Source organism: Trichosurus vulpecula, chromosome 2 (assembly GCF_011100635.1).
Source record: "Trichosurus vulpecula isolate mTriVul1 chromosome 2, mTriVul1.pri, whole genome shotgun sequence".
NCBI classification, from domain to species: domain Eukaryota; kingdom Metazoa; phylum Chordata; class Mammalia; order Diprotodontia; family Phalangeridae; genus Trichosurus; species Trichosurus vulpecula.
In genome coordinates, this window is record NC_050574.1 from 272,106,785 (window position 1) to 272,120,333 (window position 13,549).

At 40.2% G+C, this 13,549-nt stretch overlaps 1 protein-coding gene across 1 annotated transcript in view; it reads right to left on the reverse strand.

Moving 5' to 3' along the window:
* UBE4A (ubiquitination factor E4A) overlaps positions 1-13,549 on the reverse strand; it is a 36,145-nt gene that overhangs the window by 7,112 nt on the left and 15,484 nt on the right. Inside the window, exons 7-17 of the mRNA XM_036747570.1 lie at positions 13,072-13,274; positions 12,634-12,825; positions 11,654-11,987; positions 11,244-11,370; positions 7,714-8,018; positions 6,243-6,375; positions 4,332-4,519; positions 3,171-3,271; positions 2,956-3,069; positions 878-1,052; positions 261-441 (exon numbers count right to left, since the gene is read on the reverse strand). Of these exons, the coding sequence (XP_036603465.1) occupies positions 261-441; positions 878-1,052; positions 2,956-3,069; positions 3,171-3,271; positions 4,332-4,519; positions 6,243-6,375; positions 7,714-8,018; positions 11,244-11,370; positions 11,654-11,987; positions 12,634-12,825; positions 13,072-13,274 (2,053 nt within the window). The remainder of the gene's footprint in view (positions 1-260; positions 442-877; positions 1,053-2,955; positions 3,070-3,170; positions 3,272-4,331; positions 4,520-6,242; positions 6,376-7,713; positions 8,019-11,243; positions 11,371-11,653; positions 11,988-12,633; positions 12,826-13,071; positions 13,275-13,549) is intronic.

Here is a 13,549-nt window from a genome sequence, read left to right on the forward strand (position 1 = left end):
AAAGATTATATTTATTTTTCTTTGCAATCCAGAACCCCTCAAACTTATCTCTACATGTGGTGGGCATAACATTTATCACCCCAAAGAATGCTCCACAGTTCATACTAAATCTCTTTAGGGTAAAGTTTAAATTCTGAAAACATGCTTTTAAAGAAATTAGAACTCCATCATTTCAGTCACATCTCTACAAAATGACCACTCTGCCACCCTACAACCATGATTACATTCTCTCTGATCTGAAAAGATCCACATTCATGTACCCAAGGTTTAAGTAGATGTTGCAGATGTCTGAAACAAGCTGCTGGGGTTTGAAGTCAAACTCGCTGAAGTCCTTGACCTTTAAGGCTCCCATCTTAGGACCAACTAGGTGCTGCAGGAAGTAGTTTAGCATAGAGATGATGCGTTCAGCCAGGAAGGGGTGTACAAAGAGGGACTTGATCTCTGAAACATAAATGGATGGCACCCTAAGAAGTTAAACTATTAGCAATTCTTTACTACCTCCGGGCAGGACAGGTAAAGTATCTGTTTCTCTATGGAGGTGAGATTGCATTGAAGAAGAGAGATTTCATATTCCATATAGAATTCCTTAGAGATTTATGTATTTATTCTACCCATGGGATGGCTCAAGCTCTTTACATGCAAAGCCAATTGCACAAAAACCTTTAACAAAGTGAAAATAGATCTTGAATTAAGTAAAGTTTGGTCAAATCATTTGCCCAATAAGTCTGATATGAATGTTTTTTTGGTGACCCACCACCTAATCTTACAATCAAAGATGCTGCTAGTCAGACTTCTAGGGTCAGCTGTCCAGGTCCCCCCAACAAAGTTCAGTGCTGCCACCACTAATTTTTAGATATGCAGATCTTCCTGTTCTTACCTGATGTTAGAAAGGCCAAGGTACCAATGGTTTCATTAGACATGATGTTATGGAATCGAGCCAGCTGCCCAAACATTTGCAGACTGGCCTCCTTTTCTCGGCGGGCCTCTGGAGACAAACTGTCCCATTCACCTTGGTCCCTCTCAATCTGCTGAATCTTTATCTTGCTTAAGTACTAAAGAAAATGGAAACAATTAGTGGGATGAATCAAGATTCTTCAATTAAAATTTCTTTAGTTCAACAGACACTAAAGGACTATTTTGCACATGGCAATTTGTTAGGTAATAAAGGAAGATAGTCAAGTAAGGGAAAATATTTCAAGAATCTGCTTAAAATGAAACAGTTAAAAAAAAAAAGGCAAACTTAGTATAAGTCAGTGTAGATGAGATTTTCCAAGATGATATAAGAACATTGTCACTCTAGAGGGTGTATTTAAGCTTTAAATTTTAAGCTATTAAAGCTTAAAACTGCACTGAGACTTTTAGGACACCCTATATATCTTATGGAGGTTGAGTAATAGGAAGAAGTTGAAGTGATACAGAGTTCAGCTTTATGTAAGGAAAGGTTTCCTAACTAGAGTTGCTGAAAAGTGAAATGGGCTACTTCAGGAGATGATATTAATAATGATAATAACGGCTAACATTTATATGGTATTTACTATGTGCCCGGCACAGTGCTAAGAGATTTATAATAATTATCTCACTGAATTCTCACAACAATCTTGGGGGGTAGGGGCTATTATCCTCATTTTACAGAGAGGAAGTTTCCCCGCCACTGGGGTGCCCCAAGGAAGCTGGATGACTCCTTATCAGGCAAGCATAACAGATGTGGGTTAGACAAGAAGACTATGAAGGTCTTAAGTTCTGTAAAACTGTGTATGAGTGAAAATGAAATACTTCGGTCACCTAGGCAGGTATGAGGAATCAGAGATCACAGATTTAGAGCAGTAAGGGACGTCAGAGGCCTCTAATCTAATCCCCTCATTTTACAGCTGAGGAAACTGACACTAGGAAGGGAGGTGACTCACCCAAGGTCAAGATTTAAACCACAGTCCTCTGAGTCCAGATCTGTTGATCTTTCCTCAATCAGAAGAAAATGAAATCAAGATGCTTCTTGTCATCAAGAAAGCTCTATCAGGTTGTAAGAAGGACCATATACTTATGTGGACACCTGTTTCTGTTCATATTCTTCTAGCAAACACTAGGACAAACAGCTGCATGCAGATACCATCTGTTTTGCCTGTGTCATAATGGCTCTTGCTGGGAGGAAGATTTGCACGTAACATGGCCTGTTCTCTTACTCTCCTGAGTTTATAAAGAACCTCATCTGAAAATATCAGCTTGAAAAAATCTTTGTATTTTGAATATGTATAAGCAGCTGTGGGTATGGCTAATTAACAAGAGGGTCATCATGAACCCAACAGGCTGTCCCCAAGGTTTAACCGGTTGCCTCCCCTCTGGAAAATTGCCCTCCCTTACTCCCATCATAGGGATGGGAGGTTTTGCTCAGTGGATGAAGGCTGCTTTTTACTGAAGCAATAAGTAGTTCCATTAGGTATGGTTAATCACACCCAAGGGGCTGAAAGACACCAAACTACGTTTTATATTTTGCAAAACCTAAAAATATAACTGTTTCCTACAACAATTCTACGAATCCACCCTGTTATTATCACTCAAGATTTGGGAGATGAAGAATATTGACAATTTGAGATTCCCCACACAAAAACCTACCCTAAGCCAAGCTCTTTCATTTTGCAGATCTGGTTTCATGAGTTAATTCTACCAGTATCCCTTTGTCTGGATTCAACATGCTATCTTTTAATCTTTTTGCTGAGGCAGCTCACCCCTACCCAGTTGACTTTAGTGCCCCTTGATCTTGGCCAACAGGGGGAAATTACTTGGTAGGCTGCAGGTGACCTCATATCAGGTGTGGTAACATTATCTGGTTCCATTTGTACACTCTCAAGCTCAGTGTTAGAAACTGATCCTGCTTTTAAACAAACATGAGGTTGCTCTATTTTGATTAGAAGGTATGAATTTATGATTTGATAACATGGAGACTGTCAAACAAATTCTTACCTGTATGGCTTCATCCAATAGGAAGATAGCATCATTCATCAGCAGGTTAAGGAAACGGAGAAAGAGAGGAGGATTCATGGCCTCCAAATTTTCAGAGGCATAATCAGCTAGACCCTGCAAACCCCATCCCAAGAGAAAGATATGTTAGCATGAAACTACAGCCCCTTGGGGTTTTTTTAACGTAAGGACAGAAATTTCACTATTAACTATCTTACCTTTATGCTTTCTCTGTAGGTGTCTGTTCCCCACATGTACTTTAAGATAGGATACATGGGGCGGCGGTAGTTAAACTTTTGCTCAAACTGATGGGGGTCTCCTGGAGAAAGGCAATAGAACAAAGGATAATCAGGTAGGGTGTGGGTGTTGGTGAGAGTGAGATGGAGAGTAGGAATCTCCTTTCATTGTGAAGCTGCTAAGGCTGCTAGAGGTATCTGCTTTCAGAGTTACTATCTGCCCAGAGCAAAGGTGGGATGTGTACTCATTTTCTTATGATAGCTCAGGCAATGGATGTATAGAGCACCTTGCTCAGCAAGGAATCTTTTATCATAGCAGGTGCCTGAACAGCAGCCAAGCCGCAAAACAAAAACCAAAAAAATAAGCACTACCAAATCCAAATACAGGGCACTCATCAAGCTTTGTTGTGAAGGTGCCATAGGAGCATCAATGCAGGAAGTGAAGTACCATTGCAGAGATACGTTTCCAGATATATTTCTCCTTGGACTAGAAATAGTAGACTGTGCCTTCAGAATTTTAACTTATTATGGTCATTACTATAGGGTAGGGGTGGATGGAGTATTTCTAGCTTTCCCCAAATTTAACATCTGTATCGAGCTCAATTCAATCCCCACATTCTTGGAACTCCATCTCTCAACCGGGAGACCATCTAGGTTCTGATAACCCTGAAAGACAGGAAGTCAGAACATGACACTGTATCCTAGCCTCAGGAACGGATAACCTGATGCTCATAATACCTTTGACACAACAGTGCTAACCCTGCTGAGAAGAGGCTCCCCTGTAACAGGGCTTGAATGACAACTTGACATATGCCACTACTTGAATAAGTTACCACTGGCATACTATCTGGCTACAACTAAGGGGCTTCACTGCTAGAGAATACCAGTTGACAGCATTTGAAGCCCAACAGGCAGACAGGCTGTAAACAGACGGAAGAGCCTCAGTTAATAAGTTGTCTTTATTTCTGCTGCTTTTGCAATTTTACCCAGATAAGGGAAAAGAAGGGTCTGCATATGCACTAATTAGATAGTCTAACTGACTCTGATTTGATCAAGTCTGGTACCCTAGTACTTTCTTCTACTCCACAAAACATCTGCCTGGCTGTCAGTGTCTCAGTGTTGGGGCCATTCACAGCTGCTTACCTGTAAATTCGATGTCTACAAAGACTTTGATGAGTGCCTCAGCAAGCTGGGCTGCATAGGGATAGCTGCAGAACACACGCTTACGGTGGAACACACTGGACACCAGGGGATTTGGGGCTTGGTCCAGGTGTGGCATGACTGCTTCTAGCACCTCTGCCAGTTTGGCCCTCAGGTGGGGGTTTTTCATTCTGCAATATGTTTAGGAGATGAGATAATAACAAGTATGGGGGAGAACTGGCTACTAAATTGGTGAAAGTCTGTTATTTCAACATTCAGACTAATTAGGATGGTGACGTACCATCCGTGCTCCTCTCTAACTGTAGTTTTACACACATGGAGTGTCTCTGCAGCTTAAAATGATCAGTTTCTAGAGGGCAATGCTGGGCAAAACATGACTCTTGAGAAGCCATCTCCTGTGGTGCCTATCTGAAGGCTGGTGGTCCTTCTCGGTGTCACAATTCTATACAATACAGGACTTGAATCACTGCTCTCTCTCTTTGATTCAATTCCACAAACAGTTATTCAGTGCCTCCTGCTACGGACTAGGCACTAACACAAAAACAACAATTCTTGTCCTCAAGAAGTTTCCATGATAATACGATATGTAACACAGGTAAATAAATATGTTCAGGAGAGAGAGAACCAGCAACGTGGGGTATCAGGAACAGCTTTAGGAAGGAGGTTGGCCTGGCTGAGCTTTGAAGAAAACTAAAGATTCTAAGAAGTGGAGATAAGGATTCCATTCCAGACATGGGGGCCAGACTGGAAAAGCACAGGTAGGAGATGGAATGCTAAGTTTGGGGAACAGGCCAGTTTGGCTGGAGTATAGAATGCATGAAATAAATCTGCAAAGGTAGGCCAGTGCCCGATTATGGAGGAATTTAACTGCTAAGTTGAGGAGTTTGTATTTTACCCTATACTCAACACGGAGTTTCTAGACTTCGTCACACAATTTAGCACTTACTATTCTTTTCATCCTGGTTATATTTTAAGTTTTGAGACCATAACTTACACATCATCTATATTATTCTTAGTGCCTAGCACATAGTAGGTACTTAACTAATGCTTGGTGACTAATGATTTCTCATTAAGTTCTATGAAAACTAGGCAGTGACTTCTAGTTTCCATTTTAAAAAATTAGGAAAATGAAGGTCCATCTCCATTTTGCTGCCCCACCACCTCCTGGGCATACCTTTATTCATATGAACAGACAGACAGGGCCTATTTCCTACTATACTTAAACCAGAGAGACAAATAGTTTGCTAGTCACACTAATGTCTGCTAAAAGACGGTTAGAAAGTCTATGAGGGGGAAGACTGGGATAGACCAGACAGTACAGCACTAATAAGACCTCTGATAACAACAGTACCTCCTCACATTTATATAGCACTTTAAGGTTTGCAAAGCACTTTCTTCACAAGCCTTATGTGAGGTAGGTAGGTGCAAGCGTTATCATCGCTACTTTACAAAAGAGGGAACTGAAGGTCTGAGGGGTTAAACAACTTGTCCATAACTAGACCTAGTAAGGCACAACTTGGATCTAGACTCCCAATCTAGCACTGGAAGACTAAGCTTTACTGTTGCTATTATTATTGTCTGCAGTTACTTACAAGTCATTAGCTGTAACTGGTTCAGTTTGACATGATGGTGTTTCTGCTTTAACAAGGGATTAACTGCAGAAATCTCACCTGAACATCCTGTGCAGGCCAAACCTCTGAGGGGCAAAATCCTTTGCTTATTATGTCTCTCAAGTGTGGAATTCTTAGCTACCCCCAAGGAAGGTCAGGTGAGTCATTAATGTTAACCTAAGACATCCCCTTATGATTTAAACTTGTTTATTCTTGGTTTGAAAGCACTCTGGAGATTCTGTAGCTCTATATAGTGATAAAAGTCAAGTTGTTGGCACATTACCTCTCTACGCTCCCAGTGAAAATGGTGACAAAATGAAGAACTTGCTCGAGGGAATCAGCTGATGTCTCCAGGATGTCATCAGCAAAGCGCCGTAGGAAAATGAGAAAATCTCCCAGGTTATCCGCAAAAAATTCTGCAATTGTAAATGTTTGCTAGTCTTTCTTGATGGGTTACGAACCTGAGCCAATGTTTGATCCTTTCTCATTCGGCAACATTTAAATTATCCTTTACTCCACATTTATGGTAGAGCTCAAATTACAGAGACTTTCAGTTGATTTGTGAACATTCACTGGAAAGGTCAATTCCAGTCAAGGTGCAGGACTAGATGAGGAATTCTCTACATTTACTAAGTCAATTTCCATATCTGTCCACATGTAGTTGACTAGTATTGGGATGCAGGTCTGAGCACATGGAAGCAATAATTACAGGGCTTAGCAAAGTGACATACTGTGCTAGTGTTTCCTCTTTGGCTCCCAAGGCTAACTGCTGGTTTTAAAAAATACTTATACGGATGTTTGAGGAGTTTCTGATATGGATAATTAAACTATTAAGTGGGTAAAACTGTTGATGACATTGCTCATGACACATGAACGACATTTCTGGGTGTAGCTTTATAGACCTCTCACACTATTTGCTGTAGCTAAACTAGATTAATAGTTATCCCCTTAACAATAGTCATCTCCTTACAGTCTTGCACTTTCCCACCTCTGTTCACTCTCTCCCTTATACCTGGAATGTCCTTTCCTCTTACTTCTGCCTATTAACATCTTACCCACCCTTCAAGGCTTTCTGTGATCTCCAACAGATGAAAGTGATCTTTCTCTCATCCGTCTTTATGTGCTCCTATTACACATAAAGATTCTAATTTGTATTATATACTTGTTTGGTCATAATTACTATACAGTAATTCCTTAATGGTAGGGACTGCCTTATTTTTGTATATCCCCAGCACCTAGTGTGGTACATTCCACAAAGTAGGTACTTAATTGATTAGTGAAGTTGGCACTGAATTGTGGAATAAATGAATAAAGAATATCCTATTTCTGAGGAAGATTAAAGGTGATATTTCTACAGATTACAGAATTTAAATCTAGCCATAAAATTGAAGATATTTACTTTACATCAGAAAAAGTATCATTGGCTCATCCTGTATAAAGTCAGCAATGTAAAAACTGTATCATTGAGAAGCCCTTACATAGGTAGAAGTTCGTGGAAGAATATTACCATCTAAATAAAACTGATTGCTTTGTAAGTTCTATTAATCCTTAGCAGAATATTTTCGGATTTGAGTACCAGGGGTTCTTTTTACATTTCTACCATTAGACAACCATATGTAACATTAAAAAGCATTTCTCTGAAAAGCATTGAAAATAACACCGAGGGAAGTTAATCTGAAGCTTAAACTTCTGGAATGACTCAGTTCAGACCTGTCAGTTATAAACAGGAAGCTCCCAAGGAAGGACCAACTCACCTGGCACATAAGCCAAAGAGCTGTACTGATCCGGCAAAGGGAAGGTCAGCTCTACTGGCTCTGTGCCTTGGTTGCCAATGGCTAGCTGAACCAGAAGAACGGCCATGGACACCTGCAAATTGAGGCAGTTTTGTAGCATCTGTGGCTCAGTCATGGCAGTCTTGGTGGAGAGATAGACTGTCATCAGCCGCTCAAACTGCTCTCGGAGGCTGTCTGCGGTGGGGCTGGCACTCTGCTGGGCCTCACGCCAGGCGACCTGCAGCCGGTGCAAGCTCTGGTTGATTTTTACCATCTGGTCATGCAACCTGCCCCAAGGGAGACCAGACAGAATGAGTCTGGGAGGCTAAAAGAAGGCAGGTTTGCCACAGACTACCCAGGTACATCAGATATCCAAAAAAGTTTGTTGAATGGTTGATGGAGGTGTGGGGGTAGGGGTGGAGAGAATGAAGGATGGGGAGAGGAAAGGGTGGAGAAAAGGTGTAGCTCCAAACCCAGATGAGAAACAAAGGAAGTAAACTGGAACCAATTAGGAGAATCCTGATTTAAGGGCAACATTCATACTCTTGAAATGTAGGAAACAAAATACCATCCCTACACATAGCTTATGCTTGGTAATATCTGCTGAATTGATCTGAAGAACTTCTTTAGTTAAGTTGCATGTAGATCACAACCTACTAGTTTCTAATTTTAGAAAACAATGAAGTGACCCAACTATCCTGGAAAGCAGTCTGCTATTCTGCTCTAAAAAAGTCTAAAATAGTGATGTCTTTTGACTTAAAGACCCCATTGCTAAGCATTTATTTCAAGGAAGTCCAATATGGAAAGGTGCCATAGCTGTCAAAATATTTCTAGTGGCATTTTTTATAGTAGCAAAAAAATAGGAACAAAATAGATGCTCATCCAGTGGGTAATGGCTAAACAAATCCTGGTATGTGAAATGTAATGGATCATGTTGTTAATAACGAATGTGACTGCCGAGCAGCATGAGAAGACATGTGAACTGATGCAAAGTGAAGTAAGCAGGAAAACAATAATATATACATAAAAATAACTATAACAATGTAAACAGAAACAAAAAACTCAAACTACACACTGTATAACTGTAAAGATCATGCTAGGCCCCCAGGAGAGGAGAAAATGTACTTCCCACCTTTCTTTAGGTACTACAGGTAGGTATTGAACACTGAATATACCGTCAGGCTCTGCTGACATATGGGGCTGGTTCTGTTGCACTGTTTAGGGGTGCGAGGTGGTGCAGTGGATAGAATGCTGGGCCCAGAGTCCAGAAGACCCAAGTTCAAATGCAGCCTCAGATACTCACCAGCAGTGTGACTCTGAGGAAATCACTTAACCTCTATTTGTCCCAGTTTTCTTAACTGTCAAATGGGAATGATAACATCACCTGTCTCCCGGGGTTGTGAGATAAAATCTGTACAGTGCTTAGTATACTGCCTAGCACACAGTAAGTGCTTAATACATGCTTATTCCATCCAGCTTTATACAACAGTTTTAAACCATATAGGAGACAAAAATCATGATTTCTTAGTACCATACAATTAGGGTTTTTTTTTGAGCTAAAAAAACTGAGGGAAACAGAAAAGTCTATAAGAAATGTTACTCTACATAATACTTTGGGTAGGTTTTACATCTCGAAGTGCTTTTGGCGAGTAGGCAGAATTAAGTTTTAAAAATTTTCAGAAATCTTCAATTGATCTTTGAAAAGCCCTAGTGTAAGTTTCTCCCTAATCATTTAAAACTGTTACATCTAAGTTCCTTTATGGGAACATTCCACTGATTGTGTTGGTATTTTTCTCCCTTATGTAATAGCCCAATAAGAAAAATTATCCTATGAAATACTACTGGCCAGAATTGAGGTATCTCTACTCTTAAGCTTTTGGCACCCCCACCTTACTGTCTTCAAAATTCACATTCCAAAAAGTTCCTAGTTCTTAATGTAAAGGTTTTTGGGGATTCTTTTGGAGATGAGTATCTCACAATATATACTCCTCAAAAATTTTCCTACACCCATTTCCTGGCTCTTTTCATTGAGGCTATCAAGGACTCAAGAGCAGATGGGAATATGTAAATAGAGTTCTGCAGCACCAACTATCTATTGGAAATTCCAAATAGATATCTATAAGTATCTCAAATTTAGTATGTCTAATGTTAATTCATTTTCCCCTTCTCCTCTGCCAAAACGCACGTTTCTAATGAATTTCCCTATTTTTATCAAGGGCACAACCACCTTTCCAGGTTAGTAATGTCAATACCATCTTCTACCCCTCAACCTCCCTCATTCCACATAACCAATCAGTGGCCAAATCTTACTTTCTCTACCTCTACAACAGCTTTCTCATCTATCCCTCTCTCAATACTAAAAACAACCACTACTTTACTTTTCGCTCGTATCATCTCTTATACACTTGTAATACCTCCTAATAGGCCTCCCTGCTCCTGTTCTTTCTCTACTCCAACCCAGCTCTGCAGAGCTGCCAAAATGAACTTCCTTAAGTGAAGGAATGTCTCTCTCCTGCTCAGGCACCATTATCTCCCTATTGCCTCTAGGATAAAATAGAAACTCCTTTGTTTGGCTTTCAAAGCCCTTCACAGCCTGGCCCCAATCTACATTACCAGTCTCCTTGTGTATTGCTTCCCTTTCCTGAACTCTGCAGTCTAGCCAAACTGGCCTTCTCTCTATTCCCCACATGTGGCACTCCATCTCAGTTCTTTATGTCTCTGGGCTGGCCATCTTCCATGCCTAAAATACACTATGGCCTCTTACCTCTAACTCACAGAATCCTTTGCTTCCTTTAAGACTCAGCTCAAATATTACCTTACACATGAAGCCTTTCCTGATTTCCAATTGCTAGGGAATAAGCATTACTATAGGACCTATTATGTTCCAGGTACTTTATAAATACTATCTCATTAGATTCTCACAACCACCCTGCGAGGCAGGTACTATTATTATCTCATTTTACAGCTGAGGAACCGAAGCAAACAGAGGCTGAATAACTTGCCCAGGGTCACATAGCTAGTCAGTGTCTGAGGCTGAAATTGAATTCGTGGGATCCATAAATATGTTATCTTTTATTTATTCTGTACATATTTATTCTGAACACACTTAGATACATGTGTCGTCTGATGTAACGTAAGCTCCTTGACAGCATGTTTTGTCTTGTATCCCCAAAGCCTTGCACAGTGCCTGGAACATAGTAGACATTTAATAAATGCTGGATTAATCACTGTAATTCAGTTTTCCCAGAAGAGTGTGGTAAAAAGGATCAAGAGTAAGACCTAAAACTGTTGATCCGTTACCCACAAAGTACTGGTGAACATTTTGTAGCATGAGCCTGGCATAACTACAATTTTTAAAGGTTCTCTCAAATAAGGAACAATACATTTAAGGTTTTTTTTTCCCTCTCCTGTTGTGAATCTAAAGTCTTGAATAAGACTATACCTCTGAGATTCACCTACGACAATCTTGGCTATAGACAATGATTACATCAAATGACAGAAGAGTTATAAACCTGTGAAATCCCACGTGCAAGGTGTACTGTGTCAGGACCAGGTTCTCTGTTACCAGGTTATAGTTTTGGGCAAACTCCATCTCCTGGTCATTCTCTTTAGGGATCAAACAGGTCTCTTTATCCAAACCTTTAGAAGAAGAAAAAAAAAAAAAGGACAAAATTAGCAGCCTGTAACCCTACTCTAGCTGCCAACTCCAGAGAAAAAGGACTCAAGGTAGAATCAGGAGTCCAGCTGAAAATGACCAGATGTAGGATAGACATTCATTCATTTTTTTATGGTTCTTTCTTACATCTCTCCTCTCTGCCTCATCTCTTTTTCCTCAGAAACCAACTAAGAAAGGTGCAAATGTAAGAAAAACTACATTGGACAACATATGAGATATAGATTTGACAAGTCGTTTCTGTTTTACCTTTCATATGTACATTCTTTATCCTTCTCTCTTCATCATTCAACTCTTTGAGGGCACAGTAGGTAGGGTTAAAGGTTAGCAGCCTAGGGGATTTAGGTTTGCAAAATGGCTGGCACAGCTTCAGGAGGGCAGCACCCAGATTCAGGAAGAAGGCATCCGAGGCATACATCTGGAAGAAGATTTCTGGCATCTGATTGGCCCAGATCTTGGTGCGGCCTGTGTTGGCATACAGGCAGTTTCCAAGCCAGGACAAGATCCAATGCTTGGTGTCTGGAGAGAGCTGGAGCAAGTTCTTCAGCATCTGGTAAATCTTTTCATGGAACTGAGCCATGAACTATTAAAAAAAAAACAACACACACACACATACCAAAAAGTTCCAGTTTTACACTCCTAACATTTATAGCCAAACACTTGTCAATTCATTTCCAAAAACACATTAATCTTATACTTCAGATTTCTTTTGGAACTTCTGGGCCCTCCATAATAGAGATTTCTTGATAAGGTGCTGAATATAGAAGGCTTTATAGCCTTGGAGAAAGTCATATTGATTGGATGATGATGGGGGAGGCTTAAGACTCCCCTACTTACTATATTTGTTAAAGCAAATTTTTGGCTTATCTTGTGATACTTGGCTGAGGAGATTTAAGGCCTTCGCTTATAATGAGTAACAAAGAACAGTAGGGTTTGGGAGGAAGTCAAAGTGATGGCATAGCAGCAAGGGGCAAAGAGGACTGATGACTGGACCTGCAGTAGCCTAGTCTCAAGCCCCATCCCAGTTTTATTTTTTGCTTTCCCTGAACTTCAATAGGACTGCTTTTTCTTTCAGCACTTACTATAGAACACTAACTACTTCTGTAATGATCAATGAAAAATTATTTGCTCCCTAAAGGGAGCTCAAACCACCTTATTTACAACTATTTTCAGAAGACCCTTTGTTTTCCTTAAGGCTTGGGGCCTGGTATCCAAGTGAGAAGTTCCACCTGATGGATGTTGGCCTCCTGCACTTTGATCTCCTGGGGACTGGATCGGGATGGATTCAAGAAGTAGCCGTGATTCTCCACTACCCCTGGAGTCTTTAACAAGCAGGAGATACTCAGAATTACTCCCAGTAAAGTCTTCTGGTACATCTGTCCATTGCTGGGGTCCTTAGGCTGAATGTACTCTACAAAAACCTGTAGGGAAATGGAAATGAGCTTTGCTGATCTCTTTGTACAGGAACAATCGGATTGCTGTGTCAAGATCTAAGAATCTAAAGAGGATGGGGAAACTAATTCATGTTTTTTTTTGTTTGTTTCTCTCAAATCTGAAGATAATAATTACATTGGGGTAAGTAATTTTAAAATCATCTAAGAATAGGAGAATACTGGATATTTGGCACAAAAGGCCCCAGTAGGACCTTTTCAAATCTGTGGACTTACTTTCGCAATATCCTTCTGTCTTGTGAAATAGATAAGCATATCTAGATACGTGTATAGCAAGATTTGACAGAGATCTAAGTCTTTTATTCTGCTCAGCAAAATGTCAAATACTGGAACCATGACTTCTTGAAATGTCCGAACTTCCTGATCCACCGTCAAAGCTTCAATGACCTCTTCGAGGAACTCAGTTACATCTTCAAAATCTAATAATGGAACAAGAAAATGGGAAGAAAAAGTGGGCCAGGGAAACTTAAGATGGCTAAATAACTCTGGTATAAATAACCCTTTTTCATATTTGTATTTATACTCTAGCAGTAGTCAATTGGATATGACTTTCTTGGAAAGAGTTGCAAGATTGCTGGATTTGGAGTTAGGAGATAAAGACACAGATACCACCTCAGACATTTACTCATGTGTGATCGTGGGCAAATTATATAGTGACCAATGAAAACGTATCGATTAAAAGCTTACTAAATGC